Source organism: Dipodomys merriami, unplaced genomic scaffold (genome assembly GCF_024711535.1).
Source record: "Dipodomys merriami isolate MVZ:Mamm:240054 unplaced genomic scaffold, mDipMer1.0.p SCAF_29, whole genome shotgun sequence".
Classification (NCBI taxonomy): domain Eukaryota; kingdom Metazoa; phylum Chordata; class Mammalia; order Rodentia; family Heteromyidae; genus Dipodomys; species Dipodomys merriami.
The window spans coordinates 5,014,537-5,040,834 of NW_027204381.1; the positions used below are offsets into that span (position 1 = coordinate 5,014,537).

The 26,298-nt window shown below is 43.6% G+C and overlaps 1 protein-coding gene and 1 long non-coding RNA gene across 5 annotated transcripts; one reads left to right on the plus strand and one right to left on the minus strand.

Annotated features, from left to right (window-relative positions):
- Nucleotides 1–2,904: 2,904 nt before the first annotated feature.
- On the minus strand, nt 2,905–7,393 carry LOC138838850 (uncharacterized). Of its 2 annotated transcripts, XR_011375762.1 has the most exons (5): nt 7,309–7,393; nt 5,714–5,753; nt 5,535–5,580; nt 4,941–5,047; nt 2,905–4,854 (listed from the first exon to the last, which is right to left on the minus strand). It is a non-coding gene; the product is annotated as an uncharacterized lncRNA (long non-coding RNA). The 2 variants fall into 2 exon arrangements; XR_011375763.1 differs by lacking the exon at nt 5,535–5,580.
- LOC138838849 (etoposide-induced protein 2.4 homolog) lies at nt 7,071–24,730 on the plus strand. 3 transcript variants are annotated; one of them, XM_070038247.1, is made up of 11 exons: nt 7,071–7,238; nt 12,282–12,394; nt 16,509–16,654; nt 17,119–17,179; nt 18,045–18,111; nt 18,595–18,719; nt 19,247–19,366; nt 19,735–19,846; nt 20,521–20,632; nt 21,488–21,562; nt 23,158–24,730. In XM_070038247.1, the coding sequence occupies exons 2-11, from the start codon at nt 12,353–12,355 to the stop codon at nt 23,318–23,320; spliced, it is 1,023 nt and encodes a 340-aa protein (XP_069894348.1). In that variant the 5' UTR covers nt 7,071–7,238; nt 12,282–12,352; the 3' UTR covers nt 23,321–24,730. The 3 variants fall into 3 exon arrangements, with proteins under 3 accessions (XP_069894348.1, XP_069894349.1, XP_069894347.1); XM_070038248.1 differs by having other exon boundaries at nt 12,330–12,394; XM_070038246.1 differs by lacking the exon at nt 7,071–7,238 and adding an exon at nt 7,604–7,691.
- The last annotated feature ends 1,568 nt before the right edge of the window (nt 24,731–26,298 follow it).

Below are 26,298 nucleotides of genomic sequence, written 5' to 3' on the forward strand. Positions count from 1 at the left end.
ATTTCCTTTACATTTCCTCTTCACTCTTGGCTGGCTAGTGGCTCCTTATCTGTATCTCAGTGAAAGAGCACTTGCCTAAATTTGGCACTAGAGTTTTATTTTATTTATTTATACTTTTGGTCAGTCAGAGGCCTGAACTCTGGGCCTGGGCACTATCCCTCAGCTCTTCGGCTCAAGACAAGTGCTCTACCACTTGAGCCACAGTGCCACTTCGGCTTTTATCTACTTATGTGGTGCTGAGGAATGGAACCCAGGGCCTCATGCATGCAAGGCCAGCACTCTACCACTGAGCCACCTTCCCAGCCCCGAGTTTAAAAAAAAAAAAAGCCTTAAAAAAGTCCTAGCTACTCAAAAGGCTGAGATCTGAGGATCTTGATTTGAAGCCAGCCAGAGGGAGAAAGTCCCTGAGACTCTTATCTCCAATTAATCACTAAAAAAGCTTGAAGTAGAGCTGTGGCTCCAGTAGTAGAGTGCTAACCTTGGGTTAAAAAAGCTCACAGACACTGCCTAGGCCCTGAGTTCAAGCCCTAGGACCAGTGTTCAAGCACTCATGCGTGCATGAGCACGCGCGCACACGCACGCATGCTCGCGCGCACACGCGTGCACACACACACACACACACACACACACATGCACTCATGTGTCTCACATCTATAATCCTATCTACTCAGGATGTCTGAATCTGAGAATCATAGTTTTTTGGAATCCAGCTGTGGAAGACAAAAATCCAGCTGTGCAAGACAAAAATCTCTTAGTTAACCACCGGAAGGCCAGAAGAGGTATGGCTCCAGTGGTATAGCCCCAGACATGAGTGAGAAGCTGAACCAGAGTTTGAAGCCTGGAGTTCAAGCTTCAATACTGGTATGCTTGTGCATGTGTGCCTATGCATGCACACACATGCACACACACAGAGAAAGACTATATGAGTCATCTGGGCATAGTGGCAAACTGCCTGAAACTCCAGTACAGACTGAGACAGGAGGATAAGTTTGACTCTATTAGAAAAAGGGAAGAAGAAAGAAAAGAAAGAAGGGGGAATAGATTAGGGGGCAGAGAGAAGGAGGGAAGAAAGAGGCATAATAAATTAATATAACATAACAAGATATAAAGTGAGATTACTCCACAAGAACCAAGTCATGATTAAAGTGTTGGAACTTTTCAACCCAACACCATTCTTTGTCCTCCGGAAAGGGGAAGGGCTCTAGGATTGAGTTAATTATTTATGATCAGTGATTTAATCAACTATTCCTACATAAGGAAACCTCCATAAAAGTCCCTAAATGAGGTTAGGAGAGTTTCTAAGTGGCTAATACATCTGTGTACCAATAGGTGGCACAGTAGAGGTGGTAGAAGCAACCCTAGGCATAAGATATGTCTCCCAAAAAGGAAGTCCTGAAAATTACCTGTATTTTGGGTGGGCCTCACCTTTCTCATCTACCCAGAACCGTGAAGGACTAGTAGTTGGAAGGACTGCTTGTATTCTCCCCCCTCAGAAAGTATAAAAGCTACATAAAGGACTTGTCATTTTGAGCATGAAGAGGAGGAAGGTTTTTTGTTTGTTTGTTTGTTTGTTTGTCTTTAAGTCCTGAGGCCTGAACTCTGGGCCTGGGCACTGTCCCTGAGCTTCTTTTGCTCAAGGATAGCACTCTACCACTTGAGCCACAGTGCCATTTCTGGCCTTTTCTGTTTATATATTGAGGAATCAAACACAGGGCTTCAGGGCTGGGAAGCTGGCTCAGTGGTAGAGTGCTTGCCTTGCATGCATGAGGCCCTGAGTTTGATTCCTCAGCACCACATAAGCAGAAAAAAAAAAAAAAAAAAAAAGCCAGAAGTAGCGCTGTGGCTCAAGGGGTAGAGTGCTAGTCTTGAGCTTAAGAGCTGAGGGACAGAACCCAGGCCCAGAGTTCAGGCCCCACGACTGACCAAAAAAAAAAAAAAAGATAAAACAAAACAAAACCCAGGGCTTCATGCATGCTAGGCAAACAATATCACTAAGCCACATTCCCAGGCCTACTAAAATGTTCACTTTAAGAGATACTTCTTTTTTATGAGATTGTCTTGAAATGCTTTCCAAGAGTGGATCTTAAGGACCCGTGATTTTTCATGAAAGAGAAGCTGAGATAAACTCTTATCCATCTCCATTGACAGTCGTGGTGGTAGGTGGAGTTTGGACGAAATAGGGAGTGACTGACAATGAATAGGGATTTCTTTTTAGACAACATAAGTCTTCTAAAGTTGGTCGTGGTCAGACGTGGTGTTGTGTACCTGGAGCTCCAGTTCATAGAGAGCTTGAAGCTGATCACTACAGGTAAGTGATTGATTGACTGGTGAATTAGTGCTTTAAGACAGAACATTCCATGAACATTCCATGTGTTCTTGCAGTTCAAAAGAAGAATGGGGAAGTAGTTGAGGGATTCACAGGGCATGTGATGGAAGAGTAGAACTTGATCAGGAGATAGGTACGTGTTAGGAAGAGGTGGAAGGAGACAAAGGAAATGCCATATGAACACTTGGAGAAAGTAACATGGGCACAGAGGGGTATATGGTAAGTGATATATGGGCAAAGATCCTCAAGAGCCATTGGAAAATATAATAGGGATGAATTTAGGCATATCTGATAGAGGGATGGGAGCCACTGAAGGGTTTAAGGCAGAAAAAAAAGACCAGATTTTCATTTTCTAAAGCGGTGTCTATTGTGTAGAAAATGGATTAAAGATGTCTTACTGGGAGCAGGAAGATTTCCAGTAATTTAGGAGAAAGGCAATGGTAGGAACTAAGTTGGTGGCTCCCACCCCTTGAGAGACTGGGTGAAGCAGGAGGTTCTTGAACTTTAGAATATATAGGAAGTTTCAGGTCTCTAAATTAATTAATTAATTAAAGGCAAACACATGGGATAAACTTCACATTTATTTATTTATTATTTATTGTTGGTCATGGGGCTTGAACTCTGGGCGTAGGCGCTATTCCTCAGCTCTTTAGCTCAAGGGGATCGCTCTACCACTCAAGCCACAACACCACTTTCGGTTTTCTGAGAGGTTTATTGGAGATAAGAGTTTCATGGACTTTTCCTGCTTGGGCTGGCTTTGAACCTTGATCCTCAAATCTCAGCCTCCTGAGTAGCTAGGATTACAGGCGTGAGTCATTGGCGCAGGCTTTGTTTATTTATTTATTTTCTGTTACCAGGGCTTGAAATTAGGATCTTGAGGTCTCAATAAGCTTTCTTGCTCACATCTGGCTGCAAATCACATCTCCAGCCCAGCATTTGGAGGTAAAGTCTCTCAAACTTTTTGCCTGGGCTGACTTTGAACCAAGATCTTCCAGGTTTTAGTTTAAAAAAAATTCTTTATTGAGATTAAGTGATAAGTTTCACAGTATTGTGGGATAGTGATATTTAGCTAAAGTCACAAATAGATGTTAACCTTCACAAGGCTTATTGTCATTATCATGGTCTAAAAGATTGTGAACTCTACAAACTTTGACAATACAACTATTTTTTCCAAATCGGGTGATATGTACATTTCTTTCCTTTTGCTTAGTGTAAGTTGTTCCCTCTTTCTCTCTCATTCTCTCCCTCCCATTGCTGCTCTTGAGTTGCTTAGTTCACTTGTATCAATGTCCAGGGCTGCTGATGTGCCCCTCTGCTGTATTTTTTCATCTGTTTCCCTCTGATTAGATTTTAGCTTCTTGAGTTGCTAGGATTACAGGTGTGAGCAACCAGTGTCTAGCTTCTTATTTTCTTTTCAGGTTATGGGATCAAAACTACTTGGTGATTAGATGTGGGAGAAAAGGAGGATGCCTAACTTGACTGGGTCGTATTTGAAACTACATTGTCTTTGTTTCTGTGCCTGCTATATACCATGGAAGTTTTTGTCTTGAGGTTTATAAGCTTATATCTGCCTTCTATTCCCAGATTTTTACATTCATTCAGATCTCAACACAAAATTAGCTGCTCAAACATGCTTTCTCTTCCTACTTTTCTGGTAGCCAATAGCAACCACTTGGTTAGCCATGTTTTATTTTTCAACATTTTTCACTATTGAAAATTATCTTATATTCTCTCTGTCTCTCTGTGTGTCTCTCTGTCTCTCTCTGTGCCTCTGTGTCTCGTCTCTGTTTCTCTCTGTTTCTCTGTCTCTCTCTCTCTCTCTCACACACACACACACACTTATACACACACAGTCATGGGGCTTTTACTCAAGGCCTGGGTACTGTCCATGAGTTTTTGTGCTCAAGGCTAGTGCTCTAGGACTTTGAGCCACAGCTCCACTTCCACTTTTCCTCTTCTTCCTCTTCCTCCTCCTCCTCTTCCTTCTCTCTTCTTTCTTCTTCTGGTTTTCTGATGGTTAATTGAAGAGTCTTGAGGGCTTTCCTGCCTGGGCTGACTTTGAACCACAATCAAGTCTCAGATCTCAGCCTCCTGAGTAGCTAGAAGTACAGGCACGAGCCACCAGCAGCTGGCTGTTTTGTCCAACTTTAAGTTATTCTATCTTACTTTATCTGATCATCCTTGGAGCTGAACTCCAGTCAAGCAGATATCTTGTCTGTCTTGCTTACCACTTACCACTAAATCCTATTAGTTGAAAAGAGCCTGGTGAACTGGGCCTGGCAGTTAATAGGAAGTATATCTTTTGCCAGTTCTCTCTTAATTCCAAGTTTCAATTATGCAAAACAAATTGTAGTGCTCTAAATTGCTAGGTATTTTTTGTTTGTATTGTTTCCTCAGCATAGAACTCCCTCTTCTCTCCTTTGTGCTAACTTCATTGTCACTCAAGGTTTTGTTTTGTCTCTTTCTTTACTTGGTTTGCTTTCCCATTGGAAGGAAGGTAGTTGAAAGCCATCTTGAGTTCCAAACACCTAGCCAAGATAGATAATGGACATTCAGCAAATGTTTATTGGAATCTTTTGGGAATTTGTTAGAACTACAGAATCTTGGCCCTTACCCCAGATCAACTGAATCAGAATGTCTATTGAGCAAGGTCTCCACATGAATCACTTTCATATTAAAGTCAGAGGAGTACTATTTTAGTGTTGATAGCCCTGTGGTGCTCTAGAAAAGAGGGTGGGTATGGCAAAGAAAAAGACAAGATATTAGCTATCATGGATTTAAAAAATCAATTATAGCAATTTTTTTTTTTTTTTGTCAGTCAGGAAGCTTGAACTCTGGGCCTGGGCGCTGTCCCTCAGCTCTTCAGCTCAAGGCAAGCGCTCTACCACTTGAGCTACAGCGCCACTTCCAGTTTTCTGGTGGGTTATTGGAGATAGGAGTCTCATGGTCTTTCCTGCCCAGGCTGGCTTTGAACCTCGATCCTCACATCTCAGCCTCCTGAGTAGCTAGGATTACAGGCGTGAGCCACCGGTTCCCAGCTAGAAATTTTTTAAAGTTTGTGAAATAACTAATATGAAAGGCCTGGCACACAGTAGATGTTTAGTAAATTATGATAATTTCTCCCTGGAAGAATCTAGTCTGGAAGTTAAGAAATGCAGATTCATTGAATCATAAAACCAGAGAGAAACCAGGGGCTGGTGGCTTATACCTGTAAGCTTAGCTACTCAAGATGCTGAGATCTGAAGATCAAGGTTCTAGAAACAAAAACAAAAACAAAAAAACACAAATAAGGTATGAGATTTAAATGGTAGAGCACCACTTGGGGATGGGAGGGCCTAGGCCCTGAGTTCAAGGTCTAGTACCAGCAAATGGGAAGAGTATCCTTACCCTTCTCTTTTTCTCCCTGAAAGCAAGGAATTGTCTTTAACTAGAACAGAAACAAGAACAGAAAGTTGACAAATACCTACAAACATGTAAAACAGTTTCTATATACATGCAAATAGTCATTTTCTTTAGCTACCCCACTTTGACATAATTGCCTTTTTTCCTGTGTGTGGGTCTGAGGGCTTGAACTCAGGGCATGAGTACTGTCCCTGAGTTTTGGTGCTGAAAGCTAGTACTCTATCACTTTTTTTTTTGTCGGTTGTAGGGTTTGAACTCTGGGCCTGAGCGCTGTCCCTCAGCTCTTCAGCTCAAGGCTAGCGCTCTGCCACTTGAGCCACAGCACCACTTCTGGTTTTCTGAGTGGTTTATTGGCAATAAGCCAGAACAGGCTGGCTTTGAACCGCAATCCTCAGATCTCATCCTCCTGAGTAGATAGGATTACAGGTGTGAGCCACCGGTGCCCTGCTCTACCACTTTTGAGCCATAGCTCCTTCTGGCTTTTTTGGTGGTTAATTGGAGATAAGAGTCTCATGGACTTTCCTGCTCTGGCTGGCTTCAAAACTGTTGATCCTTAGATCTCAGCCTCTTGAGTAACTAGAATTACAGGCATGAGCCACCTTCCCCCTATTGGTACTTGCCTCTTTTTGCTCAATATACCACAAAATAACTTAGGTTTTGGTTTTTGTTTCCTTTCTATTTTTAAGGGTTGCATGCTTGGGTGCTGGGGGAGGGGGCTTCACATGTACACATGTTAGACATGCTCTACTGAACAGCTACAGTCCTTTCATCTCTTCAGGGGGGCCTTTGTCCCACAAAAACTATTGTATTTTTTTTCTTGTGATAATCTGTTATTTCGGGGTAGGGGTAAAAATTTGCTTTCCTTAAGAGTTTCATGTCGGGGCTGGGAAGGTGGCTCAGTGGTAGAGCACTTGCCTTGCATGCCTGAGGCCCTGGGTTCGATTCCTCAGCACCACATAAGCAAAAAGAAAAAAGCCGGAAGTGGCGCTGTGGCTCAAGTGGTAGAGCACTAGCCTTGAGCTGAAGAGCTGAGGGACAGCGCTCAGGCCCAGAGTTCAGGCCCCACGACCGGACCAAAAAAAAAAAAAAAAGAGTTTCATGTCAAGAAATTGGCTTCTCTTCAATACAACTGAACCAGAAGGGTGTAGAGGAAAATAGTGATCTTTACTCAGGGCAGGGCTTTACCACTTGAGCCACACCTCCACTTCCAGCTTTTGGTAGGTTAATTGGAGATAAGGATCTCAGTAGGGCGCAGCCTGGGGGCTGGTTTTGAATCTGGCTCCTCCTCTCTACCTCCTAAGTAGCTAGGATTGTCTACTTCCTTTTATTGTCACCAGAACTCACACCTGGTGCAGCCAGATTGGACGGGAGTCAAACGACCTAAACTCAGCATTGCTCAGAAGTTGTTAACTACGAAGACTTCAAATAATCACGGTGACCCCTATTTTCCTGTTTTCCTGTCAAAGGGCCTCGTAATTACGATTTTACAAAGTCCAGCATCACTGTGGCGGTAAGTGCCGGGTAGGGGAGAGAGGGGAGAGTTCGGAGGAAAGCAACCAGCCGGAGGAGAAATTGATTACCTGGAAGCACGAAAGGAGGCGGGAAATGCGTTCAGCGCCGCCATCAGGCGGAGCCGGGAGCCGAAACCCCCAGCCCCGGTTCGCTCAGAGCCAACTACATTTCCCAGGCTCCTCGGTCCCGCCCTCACTCTCAGGCCCCTCCCCTCCTCGACGGGCTCCGCCCCCTTCCATCCGGTCCCGCCCCCGCCGGCGGCCCGGCTGGGTGCCCGCCTGACTTCCCAGCGTCCCCGTGCGGCCCGGGCATGCCCAGTGCGGGCGCAGCGGCCCCGGCCCTGGGAGCGCCCCGGCGGAGCGGGCGGCCGGCCGGGCGCGGAGGGGAGCCGAGCGGGTCCCCCGGGGAGGACGAGCGCCGGGGCCGGATCCGCGGCGGCGAGGCTGCGGGGGTAGGTGTGGGGTGCGGTGAGCCGGGCCTCGGGACGGTCGCGCCGTGGATCCCGGGCGGCGGGGGGCCGCGAGGGCGTGTGAGGACAGGCAGGGCCGGAGAATGGGTCTGGGAGATTTGCGGGGAGGGCCGTGGCGGGAAGGGGTCCGGGCGGGGAGGGCCGGGGAGCCGGGCCGGGGACTGACAGGAAGGGACGCCGGCGGGGAGGGCCGGGGAGCCGGGCCGGGGGCCGTGACAGGAGCGGTCCTGGGCGACGAGGCCCGGGGAGCCGGGCCGGGGACCGTGGCAGGACGGGGGCCCGGGTGGGGAGGGCCGCGGAGCCGGCCGGGCCGCGGCGGGGGTCGCGGCGGTGGCGGGCCTCCTCCCTCCCAGGTGCGGCGCGGCGCGGCGATCTCAGCCGCTCCTGTGGCCCGAGGGGAGCCAGGTGTTGGAAAGGGAGACCAGTGTTCAGCCCGTTGCCCGAGAGCTGTGGGGAAGACGGGGTCCCAGCTCAGCCCGCGATTCGGGGGGCGGTCGGTGGAGCCCAGGTGAGAGGGAGGATGTTTACCATCTCCGCACCTGGATGGGGCACGCCAGGTTCTTGCTTTCCAAGGCTTGGACTTAGTGGCTTAGGAATGGAAAGCTCGGGGCCGTGCCTTGGGAGATGCTTAATCTTGCACGTAGGACTCTCAGCAATCTCATGGCTGTATTTTAAGGCTTAAGAAAAGGTTACGCTATTTGTACATGGGATGCTCGGGGTAAACGAAAGTCCTCAGTGCTAAGCTTAAGAAGGACAAAAAAGCCCCGGCTCGAGGGTTAGAACCGCAGGGTTCTTAAATTTGTTGTGGCTGCGTGTTGCTTGCTGTGACTTTGGATAAGTCCTTTAACTTCGGAAACTGAAGGTTTTCAACCTGTACAGTGTTGTGAATCAGATTAAAAGCAAATTGTTTTTAATCCAAGCCCCCACTATTCGTCAAACTGAATAATAATTTGTGCTAAGTAGTCCTGCACGAAGCTGTTAAAATCGCAGTATAAAGTTGAAGTGACTTGCTCTTCAAAGGGTACTGCTGGTCAGTAGGCACCCTGCAGGTAGGTACATGCAGAAGCCAGGTATTATCAGGTTAAGATTCAAATAAAACAGTCATTGTGGACTGAGGTAGACATGTTTTAGGCCCCCTGCCAGTGCCCTGTGGGATCCTCCTCCTCTTCCTCCTTTTTTCTTTTTCTTTTTTCCTGCCTGTCCCTGGGCTTGAACTCAGGGCCTGGGCACTGTCCCTGACTTGCTTTTGAGCCATAGGACCTCTGTTGGCTTTTTTGTTTATGTGGTACAGAAGAATGGAACCCAGGACTTCATACATGCTAGACAAGCACTCTACCACTAAGCCACATTCCCAGCCCAGAAGTTGTCTCTTTTTTTTTTTTTTTGGGTCCGGTCGTGGTCGTGGGGCCTAACTCTGGGCCTGGGCGCTGTCCCTCAGCTCTTCAGCTCAAGGCTAGCGCTCTACCACTTGAGCCACAGAGCCACTTCCAGCTTTTTCTTTTTTCTTTTTTTTTTTTTTGCCAGTCGTGGGGCTTGAACTCTGGGCCTGGGCGCTATCCCTCAGCTCTTCAGCTCAAGGCTAGCGCTCTACCACTTGAGCCACAGTGCCCTTTCTGGCTTTTTCTGCTTATGTGGTGCTGAGGAATCGAACCCAGGGCCTCATGCATGCAAGGCAAGCGCTCTACCACTGAGCCACCTTCCCAGCCCATAATTTGAACTTTTTTTTTTTTTTTTGGTCGGTCGTGGGGCTTGAACTCTGGGCCTGGGCGCTGTCCCTCAGCTCTTCAGCTCAAGGCGAGCGCTCTACCACTTGAGCTACAGCGCCACTTCCGGTTTTCTGGTGGTTTATTGGAGATAGGAGTCTCACAGTCTTTCCTGCCCGGGCTGGCTTTGAACCGTGATCCTCAGATCTCAGCCTCCTGAGTAGCTAGGATTACAGGCGTGAGCCACCAGCGCCCGGCCAGCTTTTTCTTTTTTGCTTATGTGGTGCTAAGGAATCGAACCCAGGGCCTCTAGCATGCAAGGCAAGCTCTCTACCACTGAGCCACCTTCCCAGCCCCAAGTTGTCTCTTCTTTAGTGTGGGATTGTATTTATACAGAGTCGTTAAGTTTTTGTTTTCTATTAGGCATTCTATGCTCAACAGTGTGTGAAAACTTTTAATGCCCTAATTTGTAGATGGCCAAGTAGCTGGTTTAAAAAAAAAAGGGGGTGGATTTCTGCTAATCATAGTCCTTGAAATTAGTCTCTTGCTTATCATAGGACACTTACTATTCTGTCTCTGGTCTGCCTTCAGTGCAACTTTCAGAACAGTGTATGTACCTGTCCTCTTGTGATTATCATAACTCTGAGGTGTTTGTTTTTAGGAGGCAAGAGTGGGGGTATTAACAGATGTTTCTCAACATAGAAACTCTCCACTTGGTGAACATAGCTGGATGGGATTTGAGCTATAGAGCAGAGGGTGTTAATGCAGGTTGCCTTCTGTCTCCTGCACTCCCTGCTTTTCCAGTTTGGAGTGGCATTCTTTCAGTTGGGTAATGGAGGTGCTGTTTGGTTAATTGGTTAAAGGTCAACGGAAGTTTGAGGTTTATACAAATGGCCTATGAGGGTGTCAGGATATTAAGGTAATGTCTCCTAAGTTGAACATCTTGTAGTTTAGTTATTAAAAAATACCTGCCAGTGGAATTTGCATTCACTTAAAAATATTCACTTAGGTGTATGTGCTAGTACTGAGGCTTAAACTAAGGGTATGGATGCTGTCTTAGTTTTTCTGTTCAAGGCTGGCACTCTACCACTTAAGCTACAGCTCCACTTCCCACTTTTGGGTGGCTAGTTGGAGATAAGTGTCTCACAGACTTTCTTGTCCTGGCTGGTTTCAAACTGTGAGCCTCAGATCTCAGCCTCCTGAGAAGCTAGGATTGTTGGCATAAGCCACTTACGCCTTATTTAGAACTCACTTTAAAGGAATTAAATGAGACTAATATTTTAGGAAGATTTATACACTTGAACTTTCAGGTTCTTAATTTTAGAGTCTAGATTTCCCATTCACATGAGAAATAAAAATTTGAGAAAGTCCTACTGTTTTGAAAGCTGATGGGGATTGTGTTTTGGAGCCAACCTATACAAAAAGGCTACCTTATTTCAACCTATAACTGGGCTTAGTGGAATACATCTGTTGAGGTCCAGGCCAGTCAAGGCAAAAGACAAAACCCTGTTTCCAAAATAACTGGAACAGAAAAGGGCTGGAGGTAGAGTTCAAGCAGTGAGAGTACCTGCCTAGCTGAAACCTAGTACCTACCTCCCTTTCCCAATACAAACAAAAACAACTTACATATTTGAACCTTTTTGGAAGTTCTACTGTTTGTGTGCATTTGTGTCTCCTTCCACCTCCTTACAGGGGCCATCAGTCCCAGGGCCTTATGCATACTAAGTATTGACTCTATCATTGAGTTATTCTTCCAGCCTTGGCCTCCTTTAAAAATTCACTATTTTGCCTATAGTCATAGATACTCAGGAGGCTGAGATCTGAGGATCGAGGTTCAGAGTGTCTGGGCAGACAAATCCAAGAGACTCTTAGCCAATAATCAGCAAAAAGTTGCTTGTAGAGTACCAGCTTTGAGTGAAAAAGTCAAGTGAGAGCAAGAGGCCCTGAGTTCAAGACCCAGTACTGGCAATAAACACATAAATAAATGAGTGCATATTAAGTAATTTTTTGAAGAACTTTTATCTTGCTCTTACATTTCATTAAAATGTTTGAGTGTGTATAGGTAAGCATAAAATGTGTTCAAGTAATATTGAAATATTACTATCACCTATTTCAGGTCCTCAAAAGTACTTAGAATATATGAGGGATAGTTAGGATGTTAAATCACAGAGGGGACCACTAGACCAAGAGCACATTTAGTGAAAGATTGGTGTATTGTTGTAAAAAACAAAAGTGAAAAAATAAATGTGCCTATAGGCCTACCTTCCCCAGTTTTTCCAGGAGATTGAGGCAGAAGGATCAGATGAGCCTAGGAGTTTTGGGCACCAGGCTGGGCAACATACTGAGACAGTCTCAAAACAAATAGGCAGTCCCCAGTATCGTATAATTGTAGCTACACAGGAGGCTGAGACCTGGAGGACTGGTTTGAAGCCATCAGGGGCAGCAAAGTGTGTAAGACTTCATTTTCAGTTAACCAATAAAATGCTAGGCTGAAGGTTTGACTCAAATATGGCACCAGCTATGAATAAGAAAGTTGAGTGAGAGTTCCAGGCTCTGAGTTCAAACCCCATGCTAGGGAAACAACAGAAAACAAGCAAAATGGGCTGGGAAGATGGCTCAGTGGTAGAGTGCTTGCCTTGCATGCATGAGGCCCTGGGTTCAATTCCTCAACATCACATAAGCAGAAAAAAGCTAGAAGTGGCGCTGTGGCTCAAGTGGTAGAGTGCTAACCTTTAGCTAAAGAGCTGAGGGACAGTGCCTAGGCCCAGAGTTCAGGCCTCAGGACTGACCAAAAAAAAAAAAAAATGTGTCTGAAGTGACTTACCATTAAAATAATTTTTTCTTCTATTATACTCCCATCTGTTTCCAGGTCCTTCATGATGAAAGATTTTGAAGTACTTCTCTCTCTTCTGTGTAGCTGATAGTCTGGGTGGTGAGGAGATGGCTGACAGTGTCAAAACCTTTCTCCAGGACCTTGGCAGGGTGAGTATAATTTGTCCAGAAAATTATTTCTTAACTGGGTTCTGATGGCTCACACCTGTAACCCTAGATATCAGGAAGCTGAGATCTGAGGATTGAAGTTGGAAGCCAACCTATGCAGAAAAGTCCATGGGACTCTTAATCTCCAGTAAACCAGCAAAAAAAACAAAAGCCAACTTTGAGTAAAAAAGCTGCGTATAAGCTGATGAGTCCCTGAGTTCAAGCCTTCTTGACCTTTCAAATGAAGGAACTAATTAGGAAGTCCTTCAAAGTCTTTGGATTTTTCTTTTCCTTTTTTGGTTGATCGTGGGGCTTGAACTCTGGGCTTGGGCGCCGTCCCTGCTCTCTTAAGTGCAAGGCGAGCACTCTACTACTTGAGCCATAGCTCCACTTCCATCTTTGGAATTTTTATCATATTTATTGGGTTCTTTACATTTTAGTCCACAGTACTCAGGATATGGGAATTATCCTGTATCTTACAGGAGCTTGGGAGATCTGTCTATAGTATACCTCTAGTATTGGGATCCTGGTCAGCTTGGCTCCAGAGCCTTATTTACCTATTTTTTAAATTTACCTTTATATTTTGAGGTAGGTATGGTGGTACATTCCTGTAATCCCAGTACAGAGGCTGGAGACAGGAGAATCATAAGTAGTGAGAATAAGTCTAGCCTCCCCTGTGTAGTGAGACCTTATCACAAATTAAATCAAACCAAAGATAAAGTTAAAATTAAATTAAGACCAAAGTTATTAAGATGAAACAGGTCAGTTGCACGCTGACAACTTATGCTCTTCTTAGAAGGCTGTATATTAATGTGGCCACTTGTCGGTCTCCTACCTACTAATGCTTTTCCTTCTTTTTCTTTGTTGATGGCACTGGAGTTTGAACTCATGGCCCTGGGTTTACTAGACAACTAGCTCACAATCACTTGAACCAAATCTCCAGCCCTTTTTACTTTCAGTTATTTTTCTGGGTAAGGTTTTGCTTTTTGCCTAAGGCTGACCTTGGGTGGTGATCCTTCCACCTCTGTCCTCCTGTGTAGGTGGGCTGTCAAGCACTGGGATATCAGGTATGTACCACTAGTCCTGACTTGTTGATTGAGGAGTCTTAACTTTTTTGCTTGGATTGTCTTTGAATGGCAACTTTCTTTGATTGCTGCCTTCTGAGTAGCTGAATCTGTAAATGTCGGGCACCTTGCCCAGCCTTCTTGGCTATTATTTCTAAAATTTATTTTGACTAATAGCAGGCAGTAAGAAAGCCATCCTTAAATCTAGTTTGGCCATTCCTTTCTTTGCCATATTTTGCCTTTCATGAAGCTGACTACTACAAGGCTACCATTCTGCTTTGGATATAAATGTGTTGTGGCACTTATTAAACTGTAATGCAATTTTTGGGTCTTGTATTTTTTTTGTTCAGTTGTAAGTTTATTGAGTGCTTCCATGGGACTAATGTTTAGTTCACTGAACATGAGTCAATATGAGGTTGGTTGGGTAGATGAGTGGGTGACTGATCAGATAGCTAAGTAAATGCAGTTCCTTGAATTTTTGTGTTTACAGCTCTATTAGTAACCTAGAGTTCTTCAAATATAGTTGGCAGTTGCCACTATCATCTTTATAGACTCAACCATTCTTCTTTTTTTTTTTTTTTTCGGTCCGGTCGTGGGGCCTAAACTCTGGGTCTGAGCGCTATCCCTCAGCTCTTCAGCTCAAGGCTAGCACTCTACCACTTGAGCCACAGCGCCACTTCCGGCTTTTTTCTTTTTGTTTATGTGGTGCTGAGGAATCGAACCCAGGGCCTCATGCATGCAAGGCAAGCGACCACTGAGCCACCTTCCCAGCCCCCAAGTGCTGGAAATTTTAATTGGAAATTTCCTCACATTGCTTATTAATTGCCATAGTAAAATAAATTGGCAAAAGAAAATGGGCAGTCATTGGTAGTCATCATTACAAGTGCAACAGATACTGTGCCACTGTTTTTGTTTTTGTTGTTGTTTTGGTGTGTGTATGTGTGTATGTATGTATGTATGTGTGTATTGGCCTGGGCACTGTCCCTGAGCTTTTCTGCTCAAGGCTAGTGCTCTACCTCTTGGAGCCACAGCTCTACTTCTGGTTTTCTGGTGGTTATATGGAGATAATTGTCTTAGCAGATTTTCCTGACTGGGCTGGCTTTAAACTGCAATCCTCAGATCTCAGCCTCCTGAGTAACAAGGACTACAGGCATGAGCCACCGGTGCCCAGCTGTTCTTTTTCTTTTTCCGTGTGTGTGTGTGTGTGTGTGTGTGTGTGTGTGTGTGTGTGTGTGTGTGTGTGTGTGTGTGTGTGTGTGTGTGTGTGTGTGTGTGTGTGTGTGTGTGTGTGTGTGTGTGTGTGTGTGTGTGTGTGTGTGTGTGTGCGCGTGCGCACACACACACACATGAGCCTGTTGGGGCTTATACTCTGGGCCTGGACACTGTCCCTGAGCTTCTGTTGCTCAAGGCTGGCACTCTACCACTTGAGCTATATAGTACTACTTCTGGCTTTTTCTGTGATGAATTGGCAATACAGGTCTCAGACTTTCTTGCATGGGCTGGCTTTGAACCATGATCCTCAGATCTGTGTCCTGAGTAGCTAGGATTACAGGCATGAGCCACCGTGCCCAACTTGTTTTTTTTTGTTGTTGTTGTTTTGTTTTGAGTCCTATTATGTAGCTCAGGCTAGCCTCAAAGTTAGGATTCTCCTGCCTCCGTTTCTCCAGTGCTAGAATTTATACCCAGCTTACTGTGTGTTCTTGATGTGATACCTGGAGTGCATACTCATGTCTGTGAATACTGTCTAGCATGCTCACTACCTCTGCTGTGGACTAAACTAGGTAAAATGCCACAGTATGCATGACTGAGATGAGTGGAGAAATTGAAATGAAAACTTCAAAGTATTTTAGTATTAAATTTCTTGAACTGATAGTTTATCTTATGGTTATGTAAAAAATTGTTCTTTGAGCCGGGCACTGGTGGCTCACGCCTGTAATCCTAGCTACTCAGGAGGTTGAGATTAGAGGATCGTGGTTCAAAGCCAGCCCGGGCAGGAAAGTCCGTGAGACTCCTAGCTCCAATAAACCACAAGCGGTAGAGGGCTTGCCTTGAGCTGAAGAGCTGAGGGACAGCGCCCAGACCCAGAGTTCAAGCCCCATGACCTCATGGCCCAAAAAATAAAAAATAACAAAAAAATTGTTCTTTGGACATACAAACTGAAAAACAGAAAACAAGCATTTCAAACAATTTAGAAAAAACTTAGTGTGACAAGATAATAAACTGGGGAAAGATATTTGAAATTTCCCCATTAAACCTGCAACTTGTCTGCAAGTTAGGAATCTTTTTTTTTTTTTTTTTTTTTTGTAGAAATACTTTTAAAATTAAGCAGAAACTTAGCTGGGTACCAGTGACTTATGTCTGTAATACTAGCTACTCAATACTGGCTCCTGATTGGAAGACAGCTGGGCAGGGAAGCCCATGAGACTTTTAGTGGTTAATCTCCAGTTACCCACCAAAAAGCAGGAAGTTGAGGGCTGGGAATGTGGCTTAGTGGTAGAGTGCTTGCCTAGCATGCATGAAGCCTTGGGTTCAATTCCTCAGTACCACATAAACAGGAAAAGCCAGAAGTGGTGCTATGGCTCAAATGGTAGAGTGCTAACCTTTAGTGAAAGAAGCTCAGGTACAATACCCAAGCCCTGAGTTCAAGCCCCAGGACTGGCAAAACAAAACAAAACAAAAAGCAGGAAGTGGAGCTGTGGCTCAAGTTGTAGAGTGCCAGAAAAAAAGCTCAGGGACGGTACCCAGGCCCTGAGTTCAAACCCTAGGACCTGTGTACAACATGAATGAATGAATATATAATAAAAATCAAAGGCTTAGGGCATAGCTCTGTGGTAGAACACTTGCCTAGAATGCATGAAATCCTGATTGTGATCACAGAATTGGCGGAAAAAATAAAAAGGCTCTTTAAGCTCTAGAGAACAATACCATGGTTTCCATTGTGACTTCACATTCTTGTGTATAACTTTGGAAAGTTTCAGACTCATAATCTCTGTTCTTCAAAAATATCCTTGACCAGGAAGAAAAAATTAACCAAAAAAAATCCTTGTATATAGGGAATCAAAGACTCCATCTGGGGTATTTGTACCATCTCAAAGCTAGATGCTCGAATCCAACAAAAGAGAGAAGAACAACGGCGAAGAAGGGCAAGTAGTGTCCTGGCCCAGAGGAGAACCCAGAGTATAGAGCGGAAACAAGAGAGGTAAGGAGTATAGTCCCAAGGCAGCCAATTTCCCAGGAGGGGCATAGGAGGTAACTGGTCCTTAGTGTAAATTCCTTACATGATTTGTTGTTTTCTCTTACAAAAATGTTATAGGTGATTCCCCAGTCACATTACTGAAAACTAGGACCCTTGCTCATCATGTTAATATGTTTAAAAAAAAATCAGAATGCAAGCAGAGGACCAGAAAAAATGATGAGTGTTTGTAAGAAAGTTTATGTGGTGTGTTAATCTGATAGATTTCAACTTATTTTAATTTCAGAAAATAGTTGGAAAATAAAAGCTGAATCAAGTGTTTTTTAGCCTTTTCATTGAACATTGGGAGAACATTAGGTACTCAAAAATAATATGGCATTAATAAAAAGGTTTAAAATGGACAGCTACTGGGTGACAATTAGGAAATACTCCAGATTTCTGATACACTAAATATGTATGGTCTTTTCCAGTGAGCCACGCATCGTTAGTAGAATTTTCCAGTGCTGTGCTTGGAATGGCGGAGTGTTCTGGGTGAGTTCTTTCCCATCAAATTCCAGTTGCCTTGTTAAGTGTCTTCAGAGTGTTGCTATGAAGACAGCTTTTAGTTGCTTATGTACACTTAAGATTATAACTCAGGCTCTGTGTACCTCTAGTGATTTTATTCTCATTCAAGAAAGAACTTAGGGATATTCCTGAATATATACTATCCAATTTTTTAAAATGACCTATTGGTCACTCAGTTATGGTGTCTAGGTGTTAATCTAGATAGCAATTTCTCTTTGTACTTTCTAGACATTTTGATTATAAGATCTATAGGGATCAAAAGAGAGCACAGATATGGTTGGATAAGAGCGAAGGTTCTATTTGCTTCTAATCATAGTGGTTAACTAGAATTGGTTATTCTGGAAACTTCTTCAGAAGTTATCAACAATTAATTAGAATAGCACTGTTTTTTAATAAAATTTGGGTCCTTTGAAGAATAGGAAAATATTTCCTTTGACTTGGGATCAGTGTCATTCAATTTGTTTTAGTTTAAACATATTACAGATGTTTTCATATTTAGGATTTAATTGGTCAATGTTATTATACATTCAGTATATGATGATTTTTTACTTGAATAATATTTGAAATGTTCTTCTAAGCTTTGCAGATTTCACTGTTTGATAGCATTAACTTTGCACCACTTGGCTGGACTACTGGGAAAATAAGTAGATCTGGGGACTGGGAACATGATTACAGTGGTGCATCATATGCCTAGCAAGTGTGAGGCCTTGAGTTAAAAAAAAAGTGGTTATTTTTTAAGAACCACCCCATCTATAAAATCATAAAACTGCAACTTGAAATTGTTTTAAAGAAGGGTTTTGACATTTATCTTATTGCTTTTTCCCCCCTTTAGTTCAGTCTTCTCTTGTTTTATCGAGTCTTTATCCCTGTGCTTCAGTCAGTAACAGCCCGAATTATTGGTAAGTGCATATTAGCTCCTTGCCAACCTCTGGGGATTGAGATTGAAGATTTTCTAGTTCTCATCAGTTTATTGAACATTTCCTGTGTACCAGGAATTTTCAGACTTCTCAATAGCCCTTTGAAATAGGTGTTCTTCTGTTCATGTTATACATGAGGAAATGGAAATTGGTTACTACGGTTAGACCATTAGCAAATGGCAGAGCTGGGATTTAAACCCAAGTGGTTTTCTGCTAATTGTGCAGTGCTAATCACTGGGGCATCTCAGCCACCTTGTAAGCAGGTTTCCAGATAAACAGCACATATTTGTAGTTACTCTGGAATTGTGGTGTGTCTATGAACAAAGTCTTGTTGGAAACTAGGTTTAATATACACTGGCAAGAAACAGTTATGTAGGGGAAAAAGGTATCGTCACAAGTAGTTCTGTATTTATTCTTCTTGTTTTCTATTTGCCTAAACTAGTAATTCTTGTTCCCTTTCCCTAGGTGATCCATCACTACATGGAGATGTTTGGTCATGGCTGGAGTTCTTCCTCACATCAATCTTCAGTGCTCTTTGGGTGCTCCCCCTGTTTGTGCTTAGCAAAGTTGTGAATGCCATTTGGTTTCAAGTAGGTCCAAGGGCAGAATGGAGCCTGGGTCCTACAACATGGTTGGTTGGCAGGTGACAAGTTTCAATGTGTGAATGTAGTGGCCATATAGGGCCCTATTATATATCTCAGGCTTAACTTCTTGGCCAAAACAGCCAGTGTGCGATCTTTGTGCTTTAATATAATGGAATTATCCGCAATCACTGAAGCATTTTATTGCTAGATGTATGGGGGATTTTCTTTTTCTTTTTTGGGTCCCGTGGTGGGGCCTGGGCATTGTCCCTCAGCTTTTCACCTCAAGGATAGTGCTCTACCACTTGAGCCACAGCGCCACTTCTGGCTTTTTTTTCCCCCTGCTTATGTGGTGCTAAGGAATCAAACCCAGGGCCTCATGCATGCAAGGCAAGCGCTCTACCACTGAGCCACCTTCCCAGCCCGAGGGGGGATTTTCTTAATTGGCAGTTTTAGTAGTAGAGCAGTGGCCTTAGATTTGGGAATGGATATTGAGGCTATTTAATTCATATTTGGTGCCCTACTTTCTGTTTCAGGATATAGCTGACCTGGCATTTGAGGTATCAGGGAGGAAGCCTCATCCATTCCCTAGTGTCAGCAAAATCATTGCTGATATGCTTTTCAACCTTTTGCTTCAGGCTCTCTTCCTTATTCAGGTGAGGTTGGCTCTGTAGACTTGTGGGGGAAATTAAAAAAAAAAAAACAGCTCAGCTCAACTTCACAAACATAGGCATTTACATTTATACATTTATTCCTTGTGGAAGGTTCTGAGATACATACACACACATATATATAATTTTTTTTACAGAAAAACCAAGGAACTTAAGTAACTGTAAAATTATAAGCAGCATGAATCAATTTGATTTTTCCCATCATACTGAGTATTCTCCATTCCTCCAATTTAGAAATGCACGAAGCAGCTCAGAAGCTGTCTGTATAGGCAGTAATGATTGGGGGTCTGGGCAAATTAGTGTGTTAGGTCTCTGGAGCTTTGGAATTAAGATTTGCCATATTTGTTCTTCAGGGGATGTTTGTGAGTCTCTTTCCCATTCATCTTGTTGGTCAGCTGGTTAGTCTGCTGCATATGTCCCTTCTCTACTCACTGTACTGCTTTGAATATCGTTGGTTCAATAAAGGTAAGTCCATTTAAAGAACTCAGACTGTTGAAGCCATTAGGAAATGCTGCTAAGTAGCATTTCAGATGCTTGACAAATCATCTTTGAAAAGAAGTAGCTTTGTTGGCAAAGGGGAACTTATATTTGCTTTCGTGAATTTAACCCTTAACTATGAGGCTGGAGAAATGGCTATGTAGAATTATGTTTGTGGTTAATGTAATGTGTCTGAATCATAAGATAGCTTTGTCAGCAATATAGTAAATAAGTATAAATTGTTTGAAATTAAATAGATGACAATATATTTAGACTTTGGTAAGGAGCAGAGAGGATGTGAGGGAAAATGATGGAGTGACTGATCAAGAAGCCACTCCTAATGGACATGTTAAATTGTAATCCCGTTCTACACCAGTTTGAAGTTTTGACATTGTTATATTCATGTGGCAGTGAGTAAAAGAAGTGAACTGATTTCCACTAGAGGACATTCTTTTTGCTTGTTCTAGACTAGTCCTGACAAGGGTATTGGTGCTAAGACTCAATTTCAACCTTGAAATTGAGAGCTTTATATCAGATTTGCATAATTCTATTTAAGCTGTAGTCCTCAATGGCAGACATGTACCTAGGTCTCAGATAATTTATCTCTTGTGATTGACTAGAATAAAATTTGTAGCCTAATTTTACTGACTTTCTTGTTTTAGGAATTGAAATGCACCAGCGATTGTCAAACATAGAACGGAACTGGCCTTACTACTTTGGATTTGGTTTGCCCTTGGCTTTCCTCACAGCAATGCAGTCCTCATACATTATTAGGTAACCTGGCTAGAGAGATTTGAAAGGATCTAGTAAGGTTAAAATGTCACAGTACAGAAGGCTGGGAAGGTGGCTCAGTGGTAGAGTGCTTGCCTCACATGCATGAGGCCCTGGGTTCGATTCCTCAGCACCACAGAAACAGAAAAAGCTGGAAGTGGAAGTGGCGCTGTAGCTCAAGTGGTAGAGCGCTCGCCTTGAGCTGAAGAGCTGAGGGACAGCACCCAGGCCCAGAGTTCAAGCCCCACGACCGACAAAAAAAAAAAAAAAAAAAGAAAAAGCTGGAAGTGGTGCTGTGGCTCAAGTGGTAGGGTGCTAACCTTGAGCTGAAGAGCTGAGGGACAGTGCCGTGGCCCAGAGTTCACTAGCCTTGAGCTGAAGAGCTGAGGGACAGTGCCCAGGCCGAGTTCAAGCCCCACAACTGACAAAAGTCACAGCAAGCATCTTTTATTTGCTTGTCTGTTAGCAGATATGATATGTAAAGGCTTTTCTTTTTAATGGTCAGTGACATTGGTCAGCATTAAAATCTAGTCTGTCTGACCTTCAAAATTCATTATTCTTCTATGTTGTATCTTGGAGCAATGTTAAATGTATTCAGTGCTTAGGAAAGTCTGTCCTTTTCAAAAGCTGTGTTTGTGAACCAGATAAATTGTTCAAGTAATACAACATCTGTCTAGCAAGCAGAAGGCCCTGAGTTCAAATGCCAGTGCTGATTAAGAAAAAAAAAGTTTTATATTTTAATATTTCATCAAATCAGGGTGTTTGCACTATAGATAAAAGACCTTTGGGCTTCTAATATCTTCTCCAAAATTACAGCTGATAGGAAAATGACTGTTTTTCTTTTTGTTTTTTTAACAGTGGCTGCCTCTTCTCTATCCTCTTTCCTTTATTCATTATCAGCGCCAATGAAGCAAAGACCCCTGGAAAAGCATAGTAAGTATCAGTAACACTGCAATTGTGTCAGTAAGACTTCTGTGTGTATGTGTGGTTTTTGTTTTTAAAGCGATTTCTTCTTACATTGCATAAAAAAATACAAATAGAAACGTCTGAGATATATCTCAGACGTGATGTATCTCAAACTTTTTGCATAAATATACAATTATATATATTTCTCCTTATTGGGGAGCCTTGAACTCAATACTGGGATTACAGATGTGCAGATGTGCATCACCAGCTTGGCCTATTATGCTTTTTTTTTTTTTTGGTCAGTTGTGGGGCTTGAACTCTGGGCCTGGGCACTGTCCCTGAGCTCTTCAGATCAAGGCTAGTGCTCTACAGCTTTGAGCCACAGGCCACTTCTGGTTTTCTGGTGATTAATTGGAGGCAAGAGTCTCATGGACTTTCTTGCCAGGCTGGCTTTGAATTGTGATCCTCAGATCTCAGCCTCCTGAGTAGCTAGGATTACAGGCGTGAGCCACCAGCACCTGGCTTATTATATATATTCTTTTTTTTTGGGGGGGGTCCAGTTGTGGGGCCTGAACTCTGGGCCTGGGTGCTGTCCCTCCCCTCTCCAGCTCAAGGCTAGCGCTCTACCACTTGAGCCACAGTGCCACTTCACAATTTTTTTCTTTTTGCTTATGTGGTGCGGAGGAATTGAACCCAGGGACTCATGCATACAAAGCAAGCGCTGTACCACTGAGCTACCTTCTCAGCCCCATATTCTTGTTTTTTTTTTTTTTTTTGGTTGGTTGGTTGTGGGGCTTGAACTCTGGGCCTGAACTCTGTCCCTCAGCTCTTCAGCTCAAGGCTAGTGCTCTACCACTTGAGCTCCAGCGCCACTTCTGGTTTTCTGGTGGTTTATTGGAGATTAGAGTTTCACAGACTTTCCTGCCCAGGCTGGCTTTGAACCGCGCCCGGCCCCAGCCCCATATTCTTAAAAATATTATTGAGTTGGGTGCTGGTGGCTCATGCCTGTAATCCTAGCTACTCAGGAGGCTGAGATCAGAGGATTGCGGTTGAAAGCCAATCTGGGCAGGAAATTATTCTGTGAGACTTTTTTTTTGTTGATTGTGGGGCCTGAACTCTGGGCCTGGGCGCTGTCCCTCAGCTCTTCAGCTCAAGTCAAGCACTCTACCACTTGAGCCACAGCACCACTTCCAGCTTTTTCTGCTTATGTGGTGCTGAGGAATCGAACCCATGCCTCATGCATGCAAGTCAAGCACTGTACCACTGAGCTGCCTTCCCAGTCCCCCTGAGCTTCTTTTTGCTCAAGGCTAGCACTCTCCCAGTTGAGCCACAGCACCATTTCAGGCTTTTTCTTTTTATGTAGTATTGAGGAATGAAACCAAGGCTTCATGCATGCTAGGCAAGTACTCTACCACAAAGCCACATTCTCAACCCTTTGGTGTATTCTTTAGTTGCCTGTTCAGTCCATTTCCCATGTCTGCTATCTGTGTTTCCTTATCAAATTTCAGTTGCTTTTTTTCCAGTGTAGTCACAGAGTTAATGTAGTCAAATGAGCCATGACATAATTGAAACACTAATTGTCATCAGCTATGGAGCTAACAAGTTGGTTTTCTTGCCCTTAGCCTTTTCCAGTTGCGCCTCTTCTCCTTGGTGGTCTTCTTAAGCAACAGACTCTTCCACAAGACAGTCTACCTGCAATCTGCCCTGAGCAGCTCAACCTCTGCAGAGAAATTTCCTTCACCGCATCCATCTCCCGCCAAACTGAAGGCTGCTGCAGGCCACTGAGTCACCTGCTGTTCAGAAGGGATGGGTGGGATTGGATGGAAGCTGTGGCAGCTCTTTTCTCTGTTCTCCTCCCCCTGCCAGGGAAGGCAGGACCCACTCTGCCAAGGGCCCTCTGCATAGTCTCTTCTGTTTGTGGAGTTTGAATTTTTGTCTCTGGTGCACATAAGGCAGAATCTTGACACCAGTATGTGGATTTTTACCACCATCGTGAGTCTGAAAGGACCACAGCTCTTTTCTAGCATTTGCAGCCCCTGTGCCTGGATGGTTTGACTACTTCATTTTCCTGTCTGTGCCATTTACCCTCCCACCTCTCCTTCCAGCACCCTTGGATGAATGGATTTTGTAATTCTAGCTGTTGTATTTTGTGGATTTGTTATTTTTGTTGTTTTCTGTGAAGCACATAAATTGGATGTGGGGGAGGTATAGGAGCATCTCAGTTGCTCCTAGATACTTCCTTTATAGCCATCACTGTCTTGTTTCTTGTAACTCAGGTTAGGTTTTGGTCTCTCTTGCTCTACTGCAAAAAAAAAAAAAAAAAAAAAAGATAAAAGAGCCTGAAGAGATGGGACAGAAGGAAAGACCTCATAGGCAGATTAGCTGTTTTGAGGAATACCTTTCTTTCTTCCCCTTGAAGGGGAAAAGCTTTTATTCACTGGTACATTTAACGTTCCCCAACTATGGGGAGGTACCAATTCTGGACAAGTGCCACTGCAACACAGAATGCTCAGAGAAACTGAACTTTTCCTCTGGAGAATGGAAATTTACTGTTGGCCACTGCCAGGTCGACTGGTATTTCAAAGGATTATGGGTGCTGCAAATAGGAACTGAAGAGGTAAACTTATTAAACCCATTAAGCCTGTGACTGGTGATGTTTTCCTGTCATTTTAGAAGACTAAATATGGGGTGGGAGAGCAGATGTCAAAAACTTGTACAATTTTTAAATGTCACAATTAAATGTGAGCTGGTTTCCCACAAGTGTGTAATGGTTGAATTTGCAAATCATGACCTCAAGATTTATGTATTCATAGAGCACAAGACTTTGTCTTGGATTATAATTTTGAGAGATGCACTCTGGGAAGAGTTCTGTGAGAATGTTTTTGTTACATGATTATAATCATATGTCTTATGACAGACTTGGGGTTGCTGAATTCTTTCAGTGTGTATGTACACCTACATTTTGTATTTAGGGAGGGAGAAGGATCCTAAGTTTCAGTGTACTGAGCATATAATTGTTAAGTTTTAGGAAGAGAGATTAGGCATCCAGTTTTACAGAAACCTTTATTTTTTCTTAAGCTTAGATTATACATGAGAGGATTTCATTGTTTAACTTCTACATGTTTAGAAGTATTTCAATCACTCTCACCACTTCTTCCTTCCTTCCCAAAACAATAAACAATTTTAGCAGGTTTACTGTTCTATTTCCTATTCCTAAAACAAAATAGGAATTCAAAATTATTGCTAGTAACTTTCATCTAAATTTGAAGTGTTTATGTGGATGATAGGATTTATATTTAGTTTTTAAGCCAGGATCTCATAGCCCAGGCTTCCCTAGAACTACCTATGTTGCCTAGACTGCCCTTGAATTTATACTCTCCAAGCCTCCACCTCCTGTGTGCTGCGATTACATGTGAATCACCATGCCCAGCTAGGGGAGATTTTTAATAGTGGGCATCTTGGAGCTGGGGGTGGGAGGGTGGCTCACACTTGTATTGCTAGGTGACAGCTGAGGATTGAGGTTTGAAGACATTGGGCACTCAAATATAAGAGACTATCCAACTAAACAGCAAAAAAGCCAGATGTGGAGATGTGGCTCAAATGGTAGAGCACCAGCCTCGTAAGATTCTGAGTTAAAGTCTCACTACTGACACACAGACACACACATGGATACCTTGAAAATAAGCCCTGTTTAAAACTGTACAAAAAATTGTAAAAGACTGAGTAGGGTGGTAGTGGTTCATATCTATCTATAATCCTGGCTACTCAGGAGGCTGAAATCAGGTGATCAAGGTTTAAGGCCACATGAGCTGAGGAGTCTGGGAAATTCCCTCCAAAATAGTCAGCAAAATAGCACACTCCAGTGGTAGAGCATCAGCTGAACAGCAAAGCAGCGGGAGTATGGAGCAGAGTTTAAACTCTAGTACCACTAAAAGAAAAATTGTAAAAAATGTTTTACTACCAGCATTTCTAAATGCTGCATGACAATTAGTCTTTTGAGGGTTTTTGCTTTTTTTTTTTTTTTTTTTTGGTTGAGACAGGGTCTTGCTAGGTAGTCCTGGTTAGCCTCCATTTTAAGAATGCCACCATATCCCAGTGCCTCTAGTCTTTTGATGGTACCGGTACCGTAGAGAACTATTTCCTGGTAGTTATGGGGATGAGTTGAAAAAGACCTCAGTATTTCTTCAGCTTGGAACTGAAGAGCAAATGCTTTATTTGAACTCACTTTTCCAAGTTTTAGAAAGGATGCTAGTTATCTAATTAGTCACATAGTAACACCCTCCCGCCCCCCCCCCCGCCCCCCCACACCCCCGTTCTGGGTCTCATGTGCTTGCTATTCAAGTGCTCTACTATTGAGATACAACCCAGCCCTTTTATGTTTTGTGACAAGGTTTAAGTAAGTTGTCAAGCTAGTTTCCGACTTGTTTTCTTGCCTCAGCCTTCCAGGTAGCTGGGGTTTACAGGCATGAGCCAGAAAAGAGTCTCAGACTTTCCTGCCCGGGCTGGCTTTGAACCTTTGTCAGCTCTCAACCTAGGATGTCTGGCGTGAGCTACAGGCCGCCCAGCTCTGGCAGAGCAGGGCGGGGCAGCCACTTGGTCCACTGCTGGATGTCCAGCCATACAGTGCCGGTTCTTCCAGCGCACCCCTAACAACCCTTTGAGGCCTAGGCACGCTTCCTCAGAGCCACGGATTACTTAAGGCAAATGCCTCGTGAAATTTGTCAGGGATCGCTTTATAGCAATTATCTGAGCATACGTTTTTG

Bases quoted from the DNA above. Each gene is read 5' to 3' on its own strand.
- LOC138838849 (XM_070038247.1), top strand. From the start codon at position 12,353: ATGGCTGACAGTGTCAAAACCTTTCTCCAGGACCTTGGCAGG. The intron at 19,847-20,520 runs GTAAGTCCATTT...TTCTTGTTTTAG, and splicing joins ATATCGTTGGTTCAATAAAG to GAATTGAAATGCACCAGCGA. The intron at 20,633-21,487 runs GTAACCTGGCTA...TTTTTTTAACAG, and splicing joins CAGTCCTCATACATTATTAG to TGGCTGCCTCTTCTCTATCC.